Source organism: Lathyrus oleraceus, chromosome 7 (genome assembly GCF_024323335.1).
Source record: "Lathyrus oleraceus cultivar Zhongwan6 chromosome 7, CAAS_Psat_ZW6_1.0, whole genome shotgun sequence".
NCBI lineage: Eukaryota > Viridiplantae > Streptophyta > Magnoliopsida > Fabales > Fabaceae > Lathyrus > Lathyrus oleraceus.
The window spans coordinates 421,180,907-421,204,968 of record NC_066585.1 but is presented as its reverse complement, the minus strand read 5'-3'; the positions used below and the strand labels follow the sequence as shown (position 1 = coordinate 421,204,968).

The 24,062-nt window shown below is 34.9% G+C and overlaps 1 protein-coding gene and 1 pseudogene across 2 annotated transcripts; both read left to right on the top strand.

Annotated features, from left to right (window-relative positions):
* Positions 1 to 12,261: 12,261 nt before the first annotated feature.
* On the top strand, positions 12,262 to 13,287 carry LOC127105905 (heavy metal-associated isoprenylated plant protein 39). 2 transcript variants are annotated; one of them, XM_051043119.1, is made up of 3 exons: positions 12,262 to 12,428; positions 12,602 to 12,680; positions 12,861 to 13,287. In XM_051043119.1, the coding sequence occupies exons 1-3, from the start codon at positions 12,420 to 12,422 to the stop codon at positions 13,088 to 13,090; spliced, it is 318 nt and encodes a 105-aa protein (XP_050899076.1). In that variant the 5' UTR covers positions 12,262 to 12,419; the 3' UTR covers positions 13,091 to 13,287. The 2 variants fall into 2 exon arrangements, with proteins under 2 accessions (XP_050899076.1, XP_050899075.1); XM_051043118.1 differs by having other exon boundaries at positions 12,264 to 12,428; positions 12,846 to 13,287.
* A 129-nt stretch (positions 13,288 to 13,416) lies between these two features.
* LOC127105906 (high mobility group B protein 15-like) lies at positions 13,417 to 17,520 on the top strand (annotated as a pseudogene).
* Positions 17,521 to 24,062: the final 6,542 nt, after the last annotated feature.

The window sequence follows — 24,062 nt, the reverse complement described above, 5'->3', positions numbered from 1 at the left end:
GCATTTCCATTTTCATGGAGTATTACGCCATTGAAAAATTCAAACATATGCATGTGAAGCATAAGACATTCTCAAGATCCCAAGTGATAAGCCAGAAGTTTATTTCCAGTACTCAGACTGAAGTTTGTTCATGACTTATTATTCCTAGCAGGGGTCGTTGGCCCACGCGCCGCCTCAATTATCATCTCCCTATTTCTGTCGATACTGACAGGCATGACAGTTTCCGGTATTCAGACCGAAGTGGTATTCAGGCCAGTTTTCCGGAATCCAGACCGAAGTGGCATTCAGGCCAGTTTTCCGGTATCCAGACCGAAGTGGCATTCAGGCCAATTTTCCGGTATTCAGACCGAAGTGACATTCAGGCCAGTTTTCCGGTATTCAGACCGAAGTGGCATTCAGGCCAGTTTTCCAGTATTCAGACCGAAGTGGCATTCAGGCCAATTTTCCGATGTTCAGATCGAAGAAGTTTCTGACGTTCAGGTCGACGTAACTTGTGGCATTCAGGCCAGTTTCTGGTGATCAGACCGAAGTTGCATTCAAGCCAGTTTTCCGATGTTTAGATCGAAGAAGTTTCTGACGTTCAGTTCGATGCAACTCGTGGCATTCAGGCCAGTTTCCGGTATTCAGACCGAAGTGGGATTCAGGGCAGTTCTTCGATGTTCAGATCGAAGAAGTTTCTGACGTTCAAGTCGACGCAACTTGTGGCATTCAGGCCAGTTTCCGGTATTCAGACCGAAGTGGCATTCAGGCCAGTTTTTCCGATGTTCAGATCGAAGAAGTTTCCGACGTTCAGGTCGATGCAACTTGTGGCATTCAGGCCAGTTTTTCCGGTATTCAGACCGAAGTGGCGCTCAGGCCAGTTTCCCGGTGTTCAGACCGATGCTTGATAATCTCATATCTTCCGATGCTCAGATCGAAGTCATTTCCAGTATTCAGATTGATGAGCCGCATTCAGGCCATGGTTATTTCTGTGTTACCATTTATTTTGGTATTCAAGCTAACATTCTTTTTTCTGTGTTCAGACCGACTCTCACCGTACCAGACGAATTCTTTGTTGATACTCAGATCAAGACCACCTCTTTGCCGATCCTGACAGGCATTATTACTTTATTTTTCACTTTCCTACTTCAGTGTAAATTTTCGGGCTTTTATTGTATTCAATCCCTTGATACCTCGAAAGTGTGAAAGTCGTTGCTATCTTCCTTTCGGGTCTCCAACTAATTGAATATGGGCAGCTGTAATACCCTAAAATTTACCCTTCATTTTCCTGGAAGTATAGGATTGTGTTTCACACTTCATTGGCATCGTACTAGGTCATACTCATTGTATACTGCATTAGTGACTGGGGAATCGGGTTTTTGATTGATCACTCCTTAGCAGAAGGAACCTACACAAAGCAAGATTAAGAATTGGACTTCATTTTCTAAATATACACGTCTCAAGGGTCTCAGGGGGCTCCAAGTATCTTATTATGGTCCTCAGTTCATCAATGAAGGATTCAGAGCCATCAGAGTGTTCATCTGGATTTAATCAAGAAATTAGGGTTTCATGGCTACCTGCAACAGGCAATGTTTGGTTGGAAGAAGAAGAGCTCATCCATGTCATGATTAGAGAGGTATCTTGGCCTAGGAATATTCATAATTATCTCAGAAAGATTCATTAGCAATCAGTGCAATCAGTTCCTGATCATTTTGCCCTAAAATTAGAGTTTGGTATAAAATCAGTTTATTTCTGATTCTTTGGGTAAAACTCTTTTCCATGGCCCTCCATATGTCCACAAGGGTCTACATACAAAAAATCAGCTCTTTATTTGAGCCAGAGGTGCTTCAATTGATCATTGGAATCGGGAATCAGACAGTTTGGGAAAAGTCAACTGTGGGGGCCAGAAAAGTCAACTCCTGACATTTTGAGAGTGGAATCTCAAAATCCATGCCTAGGGGAGCCTACATGTGAAATTTGATCAAGGTTGGATCATGGATTCATCATTTAATCAGGAATTGGAGAAGTTACTTAATTTGGAAATGGTTGACTTTCCATTTATGGCAAGTTTTCATGATTGTTGCACTCACTTTAAGCCCATTTTCCATCAGGATAAAAGCTCCATTTGAAACATTTTCCAACATGAAAGTTGTTCCTCTTGTTCCAAGCTTTCTATAGATATAAAGTTTTCTCCATTTGGATCAAGATTGAGAAAGTTATGCTTAGTCAAAGTGAGACATTTTTTAGGACACTTAGAAAAATTTCTAAGTCCAAAATCTTCAAAGTTTGTCAAGACTTCTTGGCCAGTTTACTTGCACTTCAAGGCATCATTTAAAAATATTTTCTTCACAATAATTATACCTTTCCATGTCCTCTTTCACATCCTTATTGAATCATCTCATTTGGATCCTTGGTTTGAGAGATACATTCACCTAAAGTGGGCACCATGACATGACTTTCTAGGCAGATTTTAGGCCAAACTGGCCCAACCAGTTCTGCATGATGAAACCTGAACTTGAGGCCCATTTTTCACCTTCTTCCATTCATCATTTCAACTTGTGCTCAACATGAAAGTTGCTAAGCTCCATGATATCTTGCTATTGTTTGCATTATTTCTCTAATTGGTGACTTGAGCATCAAGTTACATGGCCATAAAGTCACCATCTTGGACTGTTTTCTTACTTGCCAAGCCATGCATAAAATCAGGACACGTTTTTTCCTCACTTGGCCACGCTTTGGATATTTAATCACTTAAGTTTGACCCAAAATAACAATATTTCACATGCCCTAATACACCTCACTTCACACTTTTATTCTCATGGATAAATCAATTATTTAAAAGCCCATGAAGCATGTGACCTACCTATTTAAAAGCATGAAACCCTAAACCTAAGAGGAAGCATTGGAATTTCGTGGTAAGGAGGCAAAGCTTCATCACATATCAGATTCCATTCCTCTTCCATTCCACTTCTATTTTTCATTAGGTAATCATCTCTTCCATGACCATGTTTTGATATATCTATGCTTGCTTACCATGTTCATCATCATTACCATGCTAGTCACCACATGCTTGTGTTCTTATTATTAATTTATGCATGCTGAATTTTTTGCCTTTGCCATGTCCATGTTGACCTCTTGTGGTCAACTTTTCTCCATGATTAAGCCATTATTTTTACTAAAACAAGTCACCATGATAATCTACACATTTCATACTTGAATTTTGGTCTTTATTTCGTGGCATTTGGTGCACTATAGAGCTTGTAATCTTGAGTGGAAGTTTTGAAAAACTCACTGCATATTTTCGTGGCTGTATGAGCTGCATGGTGTTAGGGTTTGGCTTGTGAAGAAGATGATTATGTGTCGCGTTACGAACCGTTAGATCCATCATGCATGTTTTAATCATAGCCGCCCATTATTTTTTGTCTTGTAGTGTTTAAGTGGACCTTGCCCAATTGATGTTATGTTGACATGATTTTTAAATTAAAATGTTATTTGGTCGTGTCACATGCTGAATAAGTGACTTGGACCATGGGCCTATGCATTTCGCTTTTCACACCCCACTCTCAAGGCCCACCAACAATCCATTTTATTTTATTTTTTTAATTCCATTTAATTTCTGTTTTTCTTTTAATTATTTAAAATATTTTCTTTGTCCATAAAATTATCCAAAAATATTTTTCACTTTTCGTAATGTCTTATTTAATTTTATTTAATTTTTATTTTCATATTTATTTAAAATTATTATTTTATTTTAATTATTTATTCCAAGTGGTCCATTTTAGCATACATTTTACTATTGATTTTATTTTCATGACTTAAAATTGTTTTTAGCTTTTGATTTTTGGGATGAAGGTTCACCACTGTCTCATGGTCAACCTGACCTTTTCTTGGAATTTTATTTCACATTTTCAATTTATTTTGGATTTATTTTTGACCTAGTTTGGTTGGTTGACTTTTAATTTGACTTCTATATTGTTTCAATTAATTTATGAACCAATTTTCATTATTTTTGAAATCTTTTTGGGGGATGATGATGTCCTGACCCCATCTTATTTAGTTTAATTTTTCATAATTTTCTTGATTAATTTATTATTTATTCTTGAGTTATTTCTAACCTGGTCTTGTTGGTTGACTTTTGGTTTGACCTTTGTTTTGTTTCAATTAATTCAATAACCAATTTTCATTATTTTTAAAATCTTTTTGGGGGATGATGATGTCCTGACACCACCTTACTTAGTTTAATTTTTCATAATTTTCTTGATTAATTTGCTATTTATTTGGTATTTTTTAAGTTGACTTGATTTTTCAGTTGACTCCTTTATGATCGATGTTTGACTTAGGGATTGCTTATGGCAATTGAAGAGATATTTTGATCCTCCCTTGTTCATCTCATATGCCATGTATTATAGGCCTCTCATCTTGATTTTATTTGATCCTCACCTCATTTCCTGATTAAATTATTCAGTGGACCCTTTTGTACATATTTTCATTTGTCTGATCCATCTGTCATTTGTTATACTTGTTTCTTTCATCCATGCTTTCTATTGCTTGATTGTTTAACATGTTCATACTTCTCATGCATTGTTTAATTCACCTTTATTTCATTGTTTGATTCTTTGACTTGATTATACACCTGTTTACTTATCTATTGTTTGATAACTGTTGCCTACTTGTATGATGTATGAGGCATATACTCTTATTGTTTGATTGCCATGAACAATCCCCATTCATAACAAATGTACCCCTCTCCCATAAAGTGTATAATATTTATTTCTTTATTTCTTTATTCATTTGTTAATACAAGAATTAAAACGAACTTCCGATAATCATTTCAAAACAAGATCAAAACCTCGATCCAACATCGAGTAATCATTTTCAAAACTTAACAGAACCAACACGTATTCATCCATCCTCTTGTAAGTCGATCGCTTCATGCATCGCCATTTCTCTTGTAAGTCGATTGCTTCAGGCATCGCCATCTACCTATAAGTCGATTTCCCCAGGCATCGCTATCTACCCTTATCCGTGACTCCTCTCCTTGCTCCATCCATCGACTCCTGTTCCGTTTAGGTAGCACCCATTAGGTAGAACCCTTTGTATGATAACATAGGTAGAATTCCCTTATTCTTTGCATGCTAACATTAGGTAGATGTTCCCCTCAAATCCTAACACATAGGTCCACATTGCATGACAACTCTAGGGCAGAGCTTCCCCATTTTTAGACCTTCCGTGCGTCTCCGATCCTGTGGCATGTCAGTCCGTTCTATTGCAAAGAGGTAACTTCCTAAGACTCAATTCAGCGAGCTGCGACACCTACTGCTAGGACGTTGAACACATTGCCCACTTTCCTTTGACACAGCTGGTATCTTCTTTTGTAAGTCCATGTTCAGATGGCAATCCTTAGCCCCTAGTTAGGCGAACTAAGACAACTCTGATTCTCATGCTCATATGAGATACGTAGGCACGAGACGCGATGTCTTGCCGAGTTTGATTTACTACTAACAACTAATCCTTGCTTGCTTTCGCCCTTGTTGTGATTCTTTTCTCTCTCCCTCGTTGCGATTGAGACTTTCCCTTTCTCTTGCCCTAGTTGTAATCGAGACCCTTGTTCCCGTAGTTAGCTGAACTACGTTTTGCTCTGATTCTCATTCCAGATGAGATACGTAGGCATAAGACGCGATGTCTTAGCGAGCACACTTCTCTTTAACCCATAGGTAGCTGAGCTACGAAGACTCTGATTCTCATGTTCAGATGAGATACGTAGGCAGTGAATGCGACATCCTTGCGAGTCATTTTCTTTTAACCTTCTTTTAGCAGATAGTACATTAGATAAACCTACACCCTTTAGACTAGAACAACAAGAGTGGATCCCGTAGAGTACTACGGATGCGTAGGGGTGCTAATACCTTCCCTTCGCATAATCGACTCCCGAACCCAAGATTTGGTTGCGAGACCTTGTCTTTTCCTTCTCTTCAGGTTTTCTTTTAAGATGTAACATGTACATCCAAACTGATGAAAATAAGACATTATTGGCTTTCTTCCGTTGAAAAGCACATATAAAGTTTTATTCAGAATATGCCTAATATAAATTCTATTCTAAACATAACATGTTGTGTTTACAGCTTCTACCCACAAGTATTTAGGTAAATGTTTTCATGAATCATGGTTCTATCCATTTCTTGTAAAGATATATTATTTCTCTCTACAACTCCTTTTTTTATGGAGTTCTAAGAGAAGAAAACTCATGGAGAATTCTATGTTTTTCACAAAAGATTTCAAGTGGCTCATTTTTAAATTCTCCTCCATGATCACTTCTGACTTTTAAAATCTTTGATTCTTTTTCAGTTTGTACTTGTATGTAGAAGATGTTAAACGTATCATATGACTCATCTTTAGTCTAAGGAATTTGAGCAAAGTCCATTTGATATAGTCATCAACTATGACTAATCCATATTTTTCCCCATTGATTGATGTAGTACCAACTGGACCAAATAAATCAATGTAAAGCAATTCTAAGGGTCTGAAGGTATAAACAATGTTCTTTGATTAAAAAAAGGTTTTATTAATTTTTCCTACTTGGCATGCTCGACAGGTAGTGTCTGAGTGATAATTGAGTTCTAGAAAACCTTTGACTTGTTTTAACTTTCTAAGCTTAAAGATTAATCTCCAGTTAGCATGTCATAGCCTTCTGTGCCATAGCCACTTTTCATCACTCACCGATAGAAGGAAAAGTACACTTTGATCAACCAATTTAGAGAAATTAAATTTATAGAGATTGCCTTTCCTCCTACCTTTGAATACTATGGACTTGTCATACTCATTCATGATTGTACAGTTGTTCTTATTAAATATCACTTCATAACCACTGTCACAAAATTGACTAATTCTCAATAGGTTATGTTTTAGTTCATCTACTAACCAAACATTATTAATAGAAATGGAAGCATTACTAATAGTACCTATACTAATGATCCTTCCTTTTTGGTTTCCTCCAAACCCCACAGTTCTTTCCTCTTTCAGAGTTAGGGTTTGGAAAATATGCTTTTCTCCTGTCATATGTCGTGAGCAGCCATTGTCCAGGTACCAAGACTGCTGCTTTGATTCTCCCTTGAAGCATATCTCATCTTTTTCTTTAGAATCTGAACCAAAATCTGAGTCGGATTATGTGTTTGAAGATGTTAGAGCCATTAGAGCTAGATTGGCTTGTCAAATTCTTCTTCATTGTCAAGAATTCTATGTTTCCATGAGACTCTGCTTGTTTATGAAGTTCTCCTTCTGATAGCCTCCTTTCTTCGACTTGTCCTTCTACAACTCTGGACAATCAACAATAAAGTTACCAGGATTCTTGCAATTGAAGCATCCCTTCTGATCATCTTTCTTGTCTTTGGAACTTGATCCTATGAAGCCACTACTTCTACCAGAGAAAATTTTTTCTTTTCTTTTTAGCTAGATACTAAAATCTTTTGAGTGTAAAAGCCATCTCTTCATCATCAATGTCTTCTTCAGAACCTCATGCATGAGCAGCTTCTCCAGGTTCCCATACTTTAGGAGACTTAGCAGGTTGACCAACAGATTTCAAAGTAAGAGACTTTGATTTATTTTCAGCTTCATCTCATATGAGGTCCATCTCATGACTCTAGAGATTGCTTATCAGACTTTTTAGACTTATTGTATTCAAGTCCTTGAATTCTTGGATGGTTGTCACCTTTGGTCTATATTTTATAGGAAGACTCCTAAGAATCCTCTTGACATGATCAGAAATTGTATAGCTCTTGTTCAAAACTTGAAGTACAAACACATGAACTTGAAACCTTGAGAACATGGTTTCAATATCTTCATTTTCCTTCATTTTGAACTATTCATATTGTTGGACCAGAAGGTTAGCCTTTGCTTCTTTTACCTACAAATTTCCTTCATAGGTAGCAACCAAGGATTCAAAGATGGTTTTTACAATATATTTGTTGATTATTTTGAGGTACTCGGAATGGGGTAGAGCATCTACTAGAATGTCACACACTCTGTGATGTTTTCTATAGGTCTTCTTCTGAGCAGGAATGAGGCTCTTTCTATCAGCCATCATAGTTTACAACAGTGTTTCTAGGACCAGAGGTTTCAGAAACATCGGTCATGTTTTTCTCTCAGGATCTTTTTTGTACCACTGTTAAGTGTTAGAGTACGGACCAAGATCTGATGCCAATTGAAGGTGAGAAAAACACCAGAAGGGGGTTGATTTGTGTTATCTTTTTCTTTCTTTTCTCTAAGTTTCTTATCAGATTCTGAATTAAAAGTCAACAATCTGATACTTAGTTAAGAGTTTACAGCGGATAAAACAAGTTTAGAGAGAGAGAGAGAGATAAGAAGATTTATCCCAGTTCCTCCCATAAATCGAGAGTAATTCATTCCCCTTGTATTTCTAAAGGATTCTACTATAATCACAATTGATTACAATTTGCACAAACACACAAGCAAGAGACTTTCAATGCTCAAACATACAACTAAGAGACTTCTAATGCTCAAGCACTCAACAAGAGATTTCATAATGCTCAAGCACTCAGCAAGAGACTTCATATGCTCAAGTACACATGCAAGAGACTTCTTACAACCTAACTTACAAAGAAAAGATTATTTGTTTCTTACAATTGATATACAATCAGAGGTGTAAACAAAATACAACACACTAAGACTCTTGAAGACTTAAGAATTTCTAAAATGTACAAGTGTTAATAAATTATAAATTAAACTTGTTCTTTTTGTTTGATAGAGTAACAACTTTTTTATTGTCAAAGGTTCATTGTTAATTTCTTCAAGTCTCATCTCCTTATATAGAGAGATAGAAAAGAGTTGTTGAAGAGAAAAGCTTGCACAAATGTGTCTTGGAGAATCTTGATCATAGACGTTAGAATGTTACTTGATATGGATAAACCCTTTGAAAAGATATTTGAAATCCATTTTCTTTAAGAGGAATTATTCGTTGAATTCCAGTTGTCTGTGAAGATTTTTTTTAAAATCTTCACGTGATCAGAAGAAGACAAATTGCTCTGAGTCCAAATGTGACATATTAGAGTCTCCTTGAACCTTACGTTGAATGACCTCAAAGTCTGATAGTAACCTATCTGAGTCTTCTTGATCCTTGTGTTGACTGACTTCAGAGTCCGAGTCTTCATAGTCTCAGGTTCTGATCCTTCAGAGTCTAAGTCTTTAGAGGCTGACTTTCTTTTGAGTATGGTCTTTAGAAGTTAACCTTATTCATAGTCAGAGTCTTTAGAATCTGGTTCCAATCCTTCAGATTCTGGATATTTTAGCTTCTCTTTAAATGTTCATCTTTAGTATCAGAACTGACTTTATATCAAAAAATTTAGTCATTGGTGTTGTACACTTGAATATATGTTAGTATTCCCAATTGTTCTTTAAATACTTTGCTATCATCAAAACCTTAGAGATATGGTACAAACTATTTTCGTTCCAACACAGAGTTCATGGTAGCCAACATGAAGCAAACAGTTTCATTGACATCATCATCATGCTTCTTATAAGCATCTCTTTCAACCTTATGAGTAGAACTAGGAGGCTCCTGTTCAGAAAGAGGTGTCTCTAAGACATACAACGTTTTATCATGTTTCGGGACAATCCTCAAGTTTTGGTGTTAATCTAGTAAATTTGTCTCAGATAATTTTTCCTTGTCAATGATTGATAGCAAAAAGTTGTTAGATGTGTTTATTGACATGGTAATCTACATAAAAAGATTGTGAAGATATAAGTATCATTAAAAACATATTCAATTAGACATTTAATTAAACATGATGCCACTATTTTACTCAAACCGAATGACCCTCACCATTTGATTCAAAAAATTCCGTTGGAAGATTTTCTAGTGGATCAAGATCCATATTTTACTCTGTTTTAAGTTAACGTTAGGTTGATTACATAAAACTCAGTTATTTAGGTAGAAACTCCTTCCAATTGTATCTAATACAATTAGTTAAGTTTGACCCAATATTTTAGCAATTGGATATTACATTTATCTCATTGCATCTTACTAATATAGAACATGGATCTTTTGTTAGGTGAAGTCTACATTATTCGATATTAGTTTTTATGAGTGCTAAAATTTGGAAAGCATAAATTTAATATTTATTTTGAGGGAATTTGTAATTAGTTTAATCTCACCGGTTTATTTATCATATATATCACCTCTCACATGCATCAACATACATAAATAAAATGAAACAATTATGACCCCTAACGTAATTGTTCACTGAAGCTAACTAGAGAACCTAAGCTAAACCTAATAATGATCTATGATTCTCCAAGCTAGATCTCCATGGTTGTTATTCCTTTGGTCTTGTCTTCTTCTTTTCTTTATTGCGTTACATTACATCAAAGAATACTCATTTTACATATGAGGGAGTGAGATGAGAAAAGAAGTTACATAAAAAGATTATAGAAAAAGACATGACACACATGTCGTATTTAAAATCCCAAAATAAAATAAGATTAATGTTATAACCGTTCACCAAAAAAAATTAACAATAAACATATTTTTTTATTATTAAATTATATTAATTAAATTAAATTTTGACAATTGATCACATTATATATAATTAATCGAGACTTCCACTATTTAATTATAAAAGTATATCAAATAATTTAAATAAATAATAATAATAAATTATTATAATAATTTAAATGATAATTGGTAAAGGTAATACATGATAAAGTAATATCATGTTACTATACTGCATAATAATTATTTTATCATGATAATTATCTTATAATGATATTTAGGATGCATAATAATTATTTTATCATGATATTTAGGAATTTCGGCGAGGTAACGATGATTTTTTATTTTATAGTAATATCAATACCAATAATTATTGTATTATAAAATTCCACAAACCTAAAAATTAAAATTTTTAGACCATTATAAATCTTAATTTTATAACCTTCGACAAACTTTTGTGTCGTCATAAATTTTAATGCAACTCATTTATATTATCAAAAATATAATGATCGATTATTCAATTAAAATGATCGAAATTTCATTGATTCACCATACAAATTTTAGATTTTAAAATAGAATGAATATTGATCATTCATATGAAACACAATCACTATAATAATCCAATCGATGAAATAAAATAACATATCAAATATATTATCGATGCATTAGGATTATTCATATCTTACAACATTAGGGCTTCACAATATCCTAAGAATTAAATACGAGATTCAAACACAAGATTTAAGTACTGAATCTCCACATACATTACTTCTAATGACTATATTCTCAATCAAAATCCTAAGAACACCAATTCTAACAATAACCTATCAAATTCAAACACAAGATTTAAGTACTCAATCTCCACATACATTACTTCTAATGACTATATTCTCAATCAAAATCCTAAGAACACCACATCTAACAATAACCTATCAAATTAGGGAAAAAATTTCCACATGTAAATTAAGTCGAAGTAGGGATTTAAGGGAAATCCTACTACCCTAAACGCTAAAATATCCTATTAAAAAACAATATTCCCCTTACCTTATTATGTTGTAGAAAATTCATCCACGTAGCTTTCAACAATGACGGTAACTCTCTTACATAATATTTACAACGATCTTTTTGGTGAATTGAGATTTTTCTCTTAGGTTTTTTTTGAGGAAAATGATTTTTTTAAAGATAATGGCTAGATTTTGCTTTTCTAAAAAATATGAGTTTTTCTCTTTTTATTCCTCTATTTCTCTCTCTTTTCTCTTTATTTCTTTGTTCAACTAATCAGATTTTACTCTCTTTTATTTCCTTCTTCTTCAATTTTTCTCTCCATTATCTCTACTAATTCTTAAATATAATCAACTCTCAATAATTCGTATTATTATTAATAATAATAATAATAATAATAATAATAATAAATAAAAAAACGAATAAAATAATATTTTAATTATTTTAAGAGTTACACACGAACCTGTCTGATTTTTTTGTGGGACGGCCGATCAAAGTTTTAGATACACACCCTAAAAAATATCTACTCCATCTCATCGGCGCTTTTACAAAATAAATCTAAACAATTCAGACATGTCTGGGATCGGCCATAATTACAACATCATAAGTTTATTTTTCTCGAGTATGACAAGATAACTATAACAATAAAAATAAGAAAGAAAAGATAAAAATAAAAATGGGCACACAAGATGACATCACAATGTCAAACCCTCCTAACATTGTCCTTTATGTTTGTTGTTAATGAATTTCATTTATAAAGGTCCATGTTTTTTGATGTGACCCCTACAGTCACACGCACATAATAAAAGAAACCATTTCCAAAACGTCACAACCCTTTACCCACTACTATATAGGTACTACAAAATTCTCATCAAAACTCTCTTACCCTTCATTTTCTTTCTTCTTTTCACACCCTCTTCCAATTCCTCTTCTCATGGCTCAGGTATTTCCCCTTTCATATCTTATTTTATTTTCTTCATTTTTTCTTCCTTTCTCTTGTATTCTTCATCACATACTCATCTTTGTTTAGCTATAAAATTAAAATATATTTGTTTATTAATTTAAATAATGTATTTACCTTTTTTTCCTTTGTACCATTGGATTGATTCAAAGCAGAAGGTTGTGTTAAAGGTGTTAACTATGACCGATGAAAAAACAAAGCAAAAAGCGATAGAAGCAGCTGCAGATATTTATGGTAAGTAATTCACAATTTTTCTATAAAAAATAAAATTTTAATTAACTACCATGATTATATATATATATATATATATATATATATATATATATATATGGAAAAAAAATAGTCATGTAAATAATAAAGGACAGATCTATTGAATTATTGTTGACTTTTGATGAACAGGAGTTGATTCAATAGTTGCAGATATAAAAGAGCAGAAATTAACAGTGACCGGTTCAACGGACACAGTGAAAATTGTGAAGAAACTGAAGAAAGTTGGAAAAGTAGATATTGTATTTGTTGGACCTGCAAAAGAAGAAAAGAAAGAAGAAAAAAAGGAAGAGAAAAAGGAAGAAAAAAAAGAGGAGAAAAAGGAAGAGAAGAAAAAGGAAGAGAAGAAAGAGGAAAAGAAAGATGAGAAGAAATAATTATTATCATGTTTTTTTTAATTATTAAACTTTTCATTTTCTTCTAATTTTTTGTTTAGCATATTTTTCTATATTGAGAAGGACGTGTAAGCTGAAAAAATTGTTTATAATTTTTTTTTTAATTTGTGTAATATCTTTTCGAATTCGGTGTTGAAGATCTTTTTAATTAAGCATTGAATAATCTTCAATTACTAGGATGAGAATGGGTTTGAAATGGTCGAGAATAATTAAGGACTATTATTATTTATTTTTTCTAGAATTCTTTCCTTTAAACTAGGCTTAAACATTGATAAATGAAACGTTTTAATCTTAATAATTTAATCGTACGACTGATTACTATATTCTTGATTTTATTCCTTTGGGTAGGGGTGGACAAGAAAAACCCACCCGAGAATAACCTACCGAACCGGTTGTAGGTGGATGTTTCGGGTCGGGTTAATTCGGTTTGACGGGTTGGACGGATGTTGCAAACGGGTTCAGAGGGGTATGTGTGGTCGGGTTCGGTTTTGATTTTTTGGCCCAACAAAATCCGAGCCCGACCGATTCCATTACATTACTATTACTATCAAGGAGAATTTTGGCACCTTGACCCAACAAAATCAGATTGCAAAATCAGAACTTGCGCCGTCTACTCTACCCTGAACCCTAAAGCTTGCGCCGTCCACCGTCCACCCTGAACTCTGAAGCTTGCGCTGTCCACCCCTCTGAAGCTTGCACCGTCCACCCTGAACCCCAAAGCTTGCGCCGTCCACCCCTCTGAAGCTTGCGCCATCCACCCCTCTGAACCCTAAAGCTTGCGCCGTCCACCTCTCCGAACCCTAAAGCTCCGTCCACCCCTCTGAACCCTAAAGCTTTAGCGTCGTCACCTTGCTTCATCTCCAAAAGTAAAACAATTGTCAGTAAAACCTTGCTTCAGCTCAATTGGCTCATGAGGTTATGGCTATTCAGGTAAACAGTGACTCCCAAACAGAGAATACTTTTCAATACAAATATAATTCTGGGTATAAACTTCCTATCATGATCACAATTGTCATATAGCAAGGAAGAGCTTTCAAGGTTGTTTCAGTTCTGGATTTTCTGATGCATGGTGATTTTATTGGTTGTTCTTTCTTTTTTCTGTTTTGTTGTCTTCAAGGTGGATGGGATTAGATTAGATGAGATGAGATGAGACAGTTTCTCTCTTCTTATCCTTAAAACTTGTCTGTTTCTTTTTCTATTTTTTTGTCTGCATGTATAGATAGGTAGCTTAGCCATTACATTTCTATTTCTCATTAATGTTTTTGCTTTTTTCTTTATCTACAAATACTAGATGGTTTTCATCTTCATGTTATTATGGTTTTTTGGTTTGTTTTACCTTGTTTTGTTGATGGTGATGTAGACAAATATTGAAGGCTGAATATATTGTGTTGTGAATGGCATCAACATCTTGTGTTATCAAGAGTCCATTAGCTATGAAAGAGACGGGTTCAAGCTGTGGTCAGTATCCTCCTCCTATGGCAACGTATGAAGAGGTTGTGGACAATCCTAAGCTCTTTTTGCATAGCTTGGAGAAGCTCCATGCTACAATGGGCACCAAGTTCATGTAAGTTTCTTAGATTAATAAACTACTAAAGATTGTGAATTGGTTTTTTCTTTTTTAAGATGTAGAAAACACAAGCATATCATATGGAATTTCTTGCATCATGGTGTTTGATAAGTGATGCATCATGCATTTGTTGCTGCTCTATTTAATCAAGTTGTCATTATTTGGTTTTGACATTGTGTTTATAATGAGGGAGGACATTCTAATGTTACAGTGGCTGCAAATGGTTCATGTTTTGGATCTAAATGATTTTCTTGGCCTCTAGTTTTGCTTTTTTGGAAATACTAAACACTATGAACTCATTTCGATTGCATAACTTTGTAATAACTACAAAAAACTTGGAATTTTATTGCAGGATTCCCATTATTGGGGGAAAGGAGTTGGATTTACACCGCCTCTTTGTTGAAGTGACTTCTCGTGGAGGGATTGAGAAAGTAAGATGTGATTATAATTTCGATTTTTGCTCTTATAATCTATGAAACATGGACACCGGCACCAAGTGAACAAGTAGACACCAATAGTGTCAGCACATAGCTTGATAAGAGATCTATTTTGAAATTCAATATTATATATTCATCATGGCATCATAAGAACTTGTTAGCATTTGCTTCTTTGCATGTTTTTGTAAATCGTAATTGATGGAAGATCTTGCCTTGATTGGTGATATACTTGAGTTGAATGTTCTGATATCTTCGTAAAATTCTTCAAATATTTTTTATTATTCTTTTAAATTAATGTATAACTTTGGTTTTTCCGCAATGTAGTGATATGGTGATCTTATCTTGTTAATATTTCTTGCAGATCATTAAGGATAGAAAATGGAAAGATATAACTTTAGTTTTCAATTTTCCATCAACGGCAACAAATGCTTCTTTTGTGCTGCGGAAGTACTATACTTCATTACTCTACCATTATGAGCAAATCTATTATTTTAAAGCTCATAATTGGACTCATGCAGCTTCAGGTATGTTCATTGGAACCACAATGCTGTTTGTACCAACATTTGGGCCTATTCTAATGTGCAAATTGTTAATTTCTCTATGGCAGATGTTTTGCAGAGTCCATCATCCACCCCAGTTCCTATTCTAATGTGCAAATTATTGATTTCTCTATGGAATGAAGTGAAGTTTCCCTGTTAACCATTCAATTTGGTCTGTTTTAGAACTGCAATATCTTTAACTTAACCAGTATTATTTATTCTCTTGTGCTCTCTCAGCTATGGCATCATCTTCGGCAGGGTCTCATGTTGTCGGGGTCATTGATGGGAAATTTGAAAGTGGGTATCTAGTTACTGTCACAATTGGTTCAGAGAAACTCAAGGGTGTACTTTATCAAACTCCACAGAATACTGTGTTGCCAGCACCCGACCACAGTGCTTCGGTTAATAACAACAACGCAGGTGTCCATCGTCGCCGGCGTAGGAAGAAATCAGAAATGAAGAAGAGAGATCCTGCTCACCCAAAACCAAACAGAAGTGGATACAATTTCTTCTTTGCAGAACAACACGCCAGGCTAAAACCTCTTAACCAAGGGAAGGACCGAGAGATCAGTAGGACCATCGGTGAACTCTGGAACAAGTTAAATGAATCTGAAAAAGCAGTAAGGAATTTGTTTATCTTACAGAATGGAATAAACCATTAAAATGTTATTCTCTCTTCAATTTAGTTATTAGGGACTTAATTGATGATTTATTCCACAACATAGGCTAACATAATATGCACTGTTTTGTTATTATGTTAACATGTTAAGTTGCACTGATATATAAGGTTTATCAAGAACAAGCCATGAAGGACAAAGAGAGGTACAAAACAGAAATGGAGTGTTACCGTGAGAAGGTTTATCTATCAAGGTTATCATCCTTTTGACAGTCCTCGATCATTTATCTCTTTTGTCATATAGCAAGGAAGAACTGCTGAAGCTGAAGTTGAGTTTGAAAGGCTTCTGGGTGTATCCGAAGCAAAGTTTGCAATATCACAGTTATCCAAGGTAGATAGAGGTGACGATACTGATACTGTGAAGTTCTCTGAATTGCTTCATTGTCATCATTCTAAAGGTATATAGTTTTTTATGTCTATCTCTAGGAAAGTCGCGTCATTGTGTGTTTATGTCATTGTTATTAGCTTGTCACTGGTTTCTTTAGGTATCCAAAAGTCATTTTTTATTCACGAGTTCGTTTTGCAGTTGTTTTTATTGGATCAACCCTATTTGCTTTACAACAGCTATCTGGTATAAATGCTGTGTTTTATTTCTCTTCAACTGTTTTTAAAAGTGCTGGAGTACCATCGGATGTTGCAAATGTGTGCATAGGCGATATCAATGATCATTCAAGCCACAGGAGCAAGTTCACTTTTACTAAACACGGGAGCTCTGTACCTATCTGTTGGTGGCATGCTAATGTAAGTATGCTGTAACTATGAATACAGATCTTGATTCTTGATAGATGCATCTGTAGTGAAAATTATGAGTTAAACAAAATTCATATTTCTAGAGTTCTAAAGTTCATTGCAATTTTGTACAGGTCTGTAATTTCCTTGTTGGGTTACTGTTCTTGCGTTTACTGGAGAAACTTGGTCCACAACTGCTTTACTCAATGTTTGCTACATTCTGCATGATGGCAGTAATCTTTGTAAAAAGAAATGTGGTGGAAACCAAAGGGAAATCACTTCAAGAAATTGAGATAGCACTTCTTCCCCAAGACTAGAGCTTCTTACAAAAACCCATTCACTGCAGTAATTTTGCATAATTTGGGGGCTATCATAGTGTCGGCTATGAGCATATTATGAACAAATGTTAACAATGATTGTTCAATCCATTTCCGAAAAATGCAGCAATTTCATAAGTTTTAAGATATATTGTTTTATTTTTTTGTTCATAAGTAAACTAAAAGTTTAAAGACTAGTATAAAATTGTGCTATTTAAATCCTAGATAAAATCCACTTGTGTTGGGTTTATTTTGGAATGAGCTCAATTATTTTTAAAACCGAATAAACCGCATTATGAAACCGAACCGAACAAAACCGAAACCGAAAATAACCGAATTGCAAACCGGTCGGTTTTGGTTATGTTTTTTCCAACCGATGGGTAGGTCGGATTGGGAATTTGGGCCCGAAAACCGATCCAACCCAACCGATGTCCACCCCTACCTTTGGGTATTAGTTTGTTTTTTTCCTTTTGTTTTTCTATTTATGACATGGCTCATGTGACTGATAATATCGATGCCAGTTGTTATGATTGCTTGTGAATTGTAAATGTTGGCAGCAGTTGGTTGTATACGATAACCGGATCAAATGACTTTTGGTATTTTTTTAATTAAAAAGTACTACTTTATGTGAAAATTAAATAAATAAATATTAAGGGTCTCGATAACTTGTGTCCTTAAGGCACAAGTTAAGAATACTACAATTAAAAAATTTGTGTGGAATAAAATAATGTTTTAAGTTTTAAAAAATTAAATATACGCATTCTAAAAAAATATTTCTATAAATAAGTCATTAACTTGTGTCCTTGGGGCACATGTTAGCATTAACCAAATATTAAAGCATTAATATTCTCAACAACATAAAAGATAAATGTCTCAAACTATATGATAAGTCTCAAACTATTATTTGTCATATTTTAAAATTTTAATGATGGTAAAATAAATTTAGATTCTATTTAACATAATTTAATAAGATAAATATTTTACGAGATTTTATTTAACTATAGTTTAATTAAGATAAATTTAAAATTAGGTAATTTGTCTAGTACACGTTGCTCTCAAAGAAAACCCAAATAGATATAATTTAATTTTAAATTTGATGTAATTTTTTTTGTCCTTTTCAACATTAGGAAAAATATAAAAATAGGTCTTTAACTATTTATAAATTATTTTTATTGAATCATACTAAATATTTGAAAGATAAAAATTCATCTGAAAACATGGTTAATAAAGACACCAATATAAATATAAATGAATCGTCCTAAAAATATGATGGACTTTGTTGTCGAGAGACCCCTTTTTAAGGGTTTGTCTTTAGTTGTCTATCATTTATTTTGTTATTATGATTTGATTTTAAGGACGTTAAAATTCTAGTGTGAAGCGTGAAGGATCTTTTTAATTGCAAAAGTCACTTTCGTTTTGTAAAATTGTGAACTGTTTCAAGTATGATATGGTTATTCTATGCGAAACTCATACAAAATATGATCCTTCAAAGAGATTTTGAGAAAAAGAAGGTTATATGATTGTTGATGTAATGGAGGTCGAAGGACACTCAGTTGGTTTGTAGGTATCAAATAATGATGCTAGGTCAATATTTATTTTTGTTGATCAACAGTGTAGTTCAATATATTAGTTTTATAATGATACAGTAATATGTCTTGAGTTTGCTAAGGAGTTTATATTAACCTAAAACCTAAAAAGAATTGTGAGCTTATCTTTGTGAATTGAGAACTCGTATTTGCAAACTGTGAATGTTATCGGGTGACTTCAATGATATTTTCATTCTCTTTGAAGAACGATAAGGTAACTTTTCTCAAGCAATGAAATATGATTTGACTTGACTGGTTTTTATTTCTTTTGAAGAAAATCCACTTGGCAAGCTCTATTAGAGTATGCCTTAAAACCTTAAGTGATGAAGAGAAAGAAAATATATTTCGAGATTGTAGAAATAAAAAATCAGTAAAAACATCTAGAAGACCGACAAAAGGTGTTGTAACCGCATGGAGGTTGTCCGATTGAGGTGGTCGACAACAGCATAAAGTGGCTCTCACAAATTGGCGCACGACCAATAGTGGAGGACGAGCGACGAATGATGGTTTGGGTTGGTCTGCGTGAAGGAGAAGGGCGATCCAAAATGCAGCGGAATTTAAAATTTCTCCTTTAGTGATTCTTACGAATGAGCATGATCAGCGATAGAATCGTTACCTCTTGTGGTGATTGTAACCTTTGATGTAGATCTACGGAGCGATCACGAACGTTGAACGATGACAACACCTCTACTCAGTCCACACGAACGGATTCCTTCAATCTCAGTGCTAGCTGCTACGAATGAAGGCTTTGAGTGAGAGAGAGAGAGAGAAACGAAATTGCAACTGCACAAATGCTTTTACACAAGGGTTCTATTTATAGAACCACTTGTGTGGGCTGCAAGCTAAAAAGCACATTCAAGTGTATGTAGCCCATATCTTATAATATGCCAATATCACTTAAGCGCGTGGTACCTTACCATATTTCGTATTCTACTTAAGTACACCGTACCTTACGATGTTCTACAATTCACTTAAGTGCACCGTACATTACGGTATTTCTTAGTTACTCTACCTCTCATCAATTTGTCCTTTTGTGTGTGACCCTGTAGGTTTTCGCGGCATTGACAATTATATTAAATCACGTATTTAACATAATAAACAGTGAGCAGTATCTAGCAACACATCACTGCTACCCAAGACACGAAAATGTCATGTGATCTAACAAATCCTTCTATGATAATACTTATGTGTACAATTACCCTTTTGCCCTTATGTCTATATTGAACACAAGGCATAAACCGTGTCATCCTTGTCCAGTTCAATATTGGGTCCATAAACATTTATCCTGTTACGTAGGATGGGCAAATTCCATCTAAGTCACTCATGTCCCTTAGCATGCTTCGTGGAGTACCCATCAACTGTCTTTATGGTCATCCAATTACGGACAACGTTTGATCAGCAATAAGGCACTCGACTCTACATCTAGGGTCCATAGTGGTTTCAGGTCGAAGGGTGGTATACACCATTATCACCATGAGAATAACTTATGACACTTTGCATAACATTCTATATAGTATTCTCATAGCGGGCCAATCTAGTATAAATATTATTCTTAATATTCATGCCTATGTTTAAGACTTGATAACTCCTTATCCATGATCCATGAGATGTGATCATCAGTCTATATTCATAACAGTCTTAATGCTTTAATGTTATCCCACTTCACAATAAAGCTCGACTACAAATACTTTAAGAATAATGTCCTTATGTTTAATGTGATCTCATGATTAAGTCACACTTGATACATTAAACGGACTATCTATTCTAGGGACTTTATTAAACAAACATAATAAAGAAAAAGCCTTTTATTCTTAATAAATAATTCGATACAAGTACCAAAAGTATTGGCCTCTAGGGCTTACACCAACAATCTCCCACTAGCACTAGAGCCAATCAGGCATACCCCTAATGCCCATAGATCTAGTATGGCCATCATGCTTCTGCTGCGCAAGAGGCTTTGTCAGTGGATCAACAATATTGTCAAGTGTAGGTACTTTGCATATTTTCACATCTCCTTGATCTATTATCTCTCGAATGAGGTGATAACGCCTAAGTATGTGTTTGGATCGTTGGTGAGATCTAGGCTCCTTAGCTTGTGCAATAGCACCATTGTTATCATAATAGAGACCAATGGGATCCACAATGCTAGGAACTATGCCAGGTTCACTAATGAACTTTTTGATCCAAACTGCTTCCTTTGCTACACTTGAGGCAGCAATATACTCGGCCTCGGTTGTAGAATCAGCAACTGTATCTTGCTTTGAACTTTTGCAGCTCACAACGCCACCGTTTAAGTAAAACACATAACCAGATTACGATCTAAAGTCATCCTTATCTGTCTGGAAGCTAGCATCGGTGTATCCAATTACAACCAACTTTTTCTGACCTCCATATATCAAGAATGAGTCCTTAGTCCTTCTCAAATACTTAAGGATATTCTTGACAGCTACCCAATGAGTATCACCAGGATCAGATTGGTACCTACTCGTTGCACTCAAAGCATACGAGACATCTGGTCGAGTACATAACATGTCATACATGATAGATCCTATTGCAGATGCCTATGGAATTTTATTCATGCGATCCCTTTCTTCCTTAGTTGAAGGGGATTGTGTTTTTGATAGACACAAGCCATGCTGCATAGGTATGAATCCTTTCTTGGAATCATGCATATTAAAGAATCTCAGCACTTTGTCTATGTACGTACTCTAACTTAGGCCAAGCAGTTTTTGTGATCTATCTCTATAGATTCTGATTCCTAATATATAGGCTGCTTCACCTAGGTCCTTCATAGAAAAGCATTTCCCCAACCAAGACTTTACTTGTTGCAGGGTAGGGACATCGTTTCCAATGAGTAATATGTCATCTACATATAATACTAGGAAAACGATCATGCTCCCATTAACCTTCTTATAGACACAAGGCTCATCTTCGTTCTTGATGAATCCATATTGTTTTACTGTTTCATCAAAACGAAGATTCCAGCTTCTGGAAGCTTGCTTCAATCCATAAATTGATCTTTGTAACTTACATATCTTTTGGGCTTCTTCTGGTATGTCAAATCCTTGAGGTTGTGTCATGTACACATCCTCAAGAAGATTCTCATTAAGGAAAGCAGTTTTGACATCCATCTGCCATATTTCATAATCATGATATGCAGCGATAGCAAGTAAAAAAATCCGAACAGATTTAAGCATTGCAACTGGTGAAAAGGTTTCATCATAGTCAACCTCATGAATTTGTTTATATCCTTTTGCAACCAGTCTTGCCTTATAGGTATGTACCTTACCATCCATGTCAGTCTTCTTTTTGAAGACCCACTTGAATCCTATAGGGTTAACTCCTACAGGAGGCTCTACCAAGGTCCAAACTTGGTTTATATACATGGAATCCATTTCAGATTTCATGGCTTCTAGCTACTTCTCAGGCTCGGGACCAGTTATGGCCTCTTGGTAGGTCACAGGCTCATCTTGATCCATGAGTAATACATCACCTTGATCAGTTATGAGATATCCATATCTCTCAGGTTGGTGACGTATCCTGCTTGACCTACGCTGGTCTTCTTCTACTTGAGCAGGTTGCTCTTCCACAACTACTTGTGTTTCCTGCTCTAATTCCTCCATAGGTGTATAGATGCTTTGTGATTCTTGAAATTCTTCAAGCTCTACTTTCCTCCCACTGATTCCTTTGGAAATAAAATCCTTTTCTAGGAAAACTCCAGTTCGAGCGACAAACACTTTGCCCTTAGAAGGATTGTAGAAGTAATACCCTCTTGTTTCTTTAAGATACCCCACAAATAAGCATTTGTCAGAATTGGGCCCAAGATTAGTTGAAATTTGTCGTTTCACATAAACTTCGCAGCCCCAAATCTTCATGTAAGACATATGTGGTTTCTTACCACTCCATATCTCATATGGTGTCTTCTCAACCTTTTTGGATGGAACACGGTTAAGTGTGTAAGCTGTTGTCAGTAGTGCATGTCCCCAAAAGGAGTTTGGAAGATCGACATGACTCATCATGGATCGGACCATGTCTAATAGGGTTCGATTTCTTCTCTCAGATACACCATTCCATTGGGGTGTTCTAGGAGGAGTAAGTTGGGATAGGATCCCACACTCTTTCAGATGGTCATCAAACTCTAGGCTTAAATACTCACCACCTCGATCTGATCGAAGAGTTTTAATATTCTTATCTAGTTGGTTTTGTACTTCATTCTTGAATTCCTTGAACTTTCCAAAGGACTCTGATTTGTGTTTCATTAAATACACATAACCATATCTACTGAAATCATCAGTAAATGTGATGAAGTACTGAAAACCTCCTCTAGCTGGTATGTCTAGTGGTCTACATACATCAGTATGTATGAGGGCCAAAAGATCATTAGCTCTTTCACCTTTTCCTGTGAATGGAGACTTTGTCATCTTTCCAATTAAACAAGATCTTCATGTCTCATATGATTCATAATCAAAAGAGTCCAAGAGTCCATCTTTATGGAGTTTGGAAATGCGTTTCTCATTTATGTGGCCTAATCGACAATGCCAAAGGTAAGTTGGATTTAACTCATTAGGTTTCATCCTTTTAGTATTAATGTTATAAATAGGCATTTCAAGATCAAGGACGTATAGTCCATTGTTCATTTGTGCAGTAGCATAGAATATATCATTCAAATAAATTGAGCAACAATTGTTCTTTATTATAAATGAAAAACCAAACTTGTCCAAATAAGAAACGGAAATAATATTCCTGCTAATTGCAGGTACATAATAACAGTTCTCTAACTCAATTATTAAACCACTAGGTAAAGTCAATACATAAGTTCCTACGGCTAAAGCAGAAACCTTTGCTCCATTGCCAACTCGTAGGTCAACTTTACCTTTTGCCAAATCTCTACTCCTTTTTAGCCCCTGCACATTGGTACAAATGTGAGAACCGCATCCAGTATCTAATATCCATGATACAGAAGTAGATAAATTAATTTCAATAACAAAAATACCTGAAGTTGAAGTCTCTACTCCATTCTTCTTATCTTCCAGGTACTTTGGGCAGTTTCTCTTCCAGTGTCGGTCTTACCGCAATGGAAGCAGGTGCCTTCCTTTGCTATGC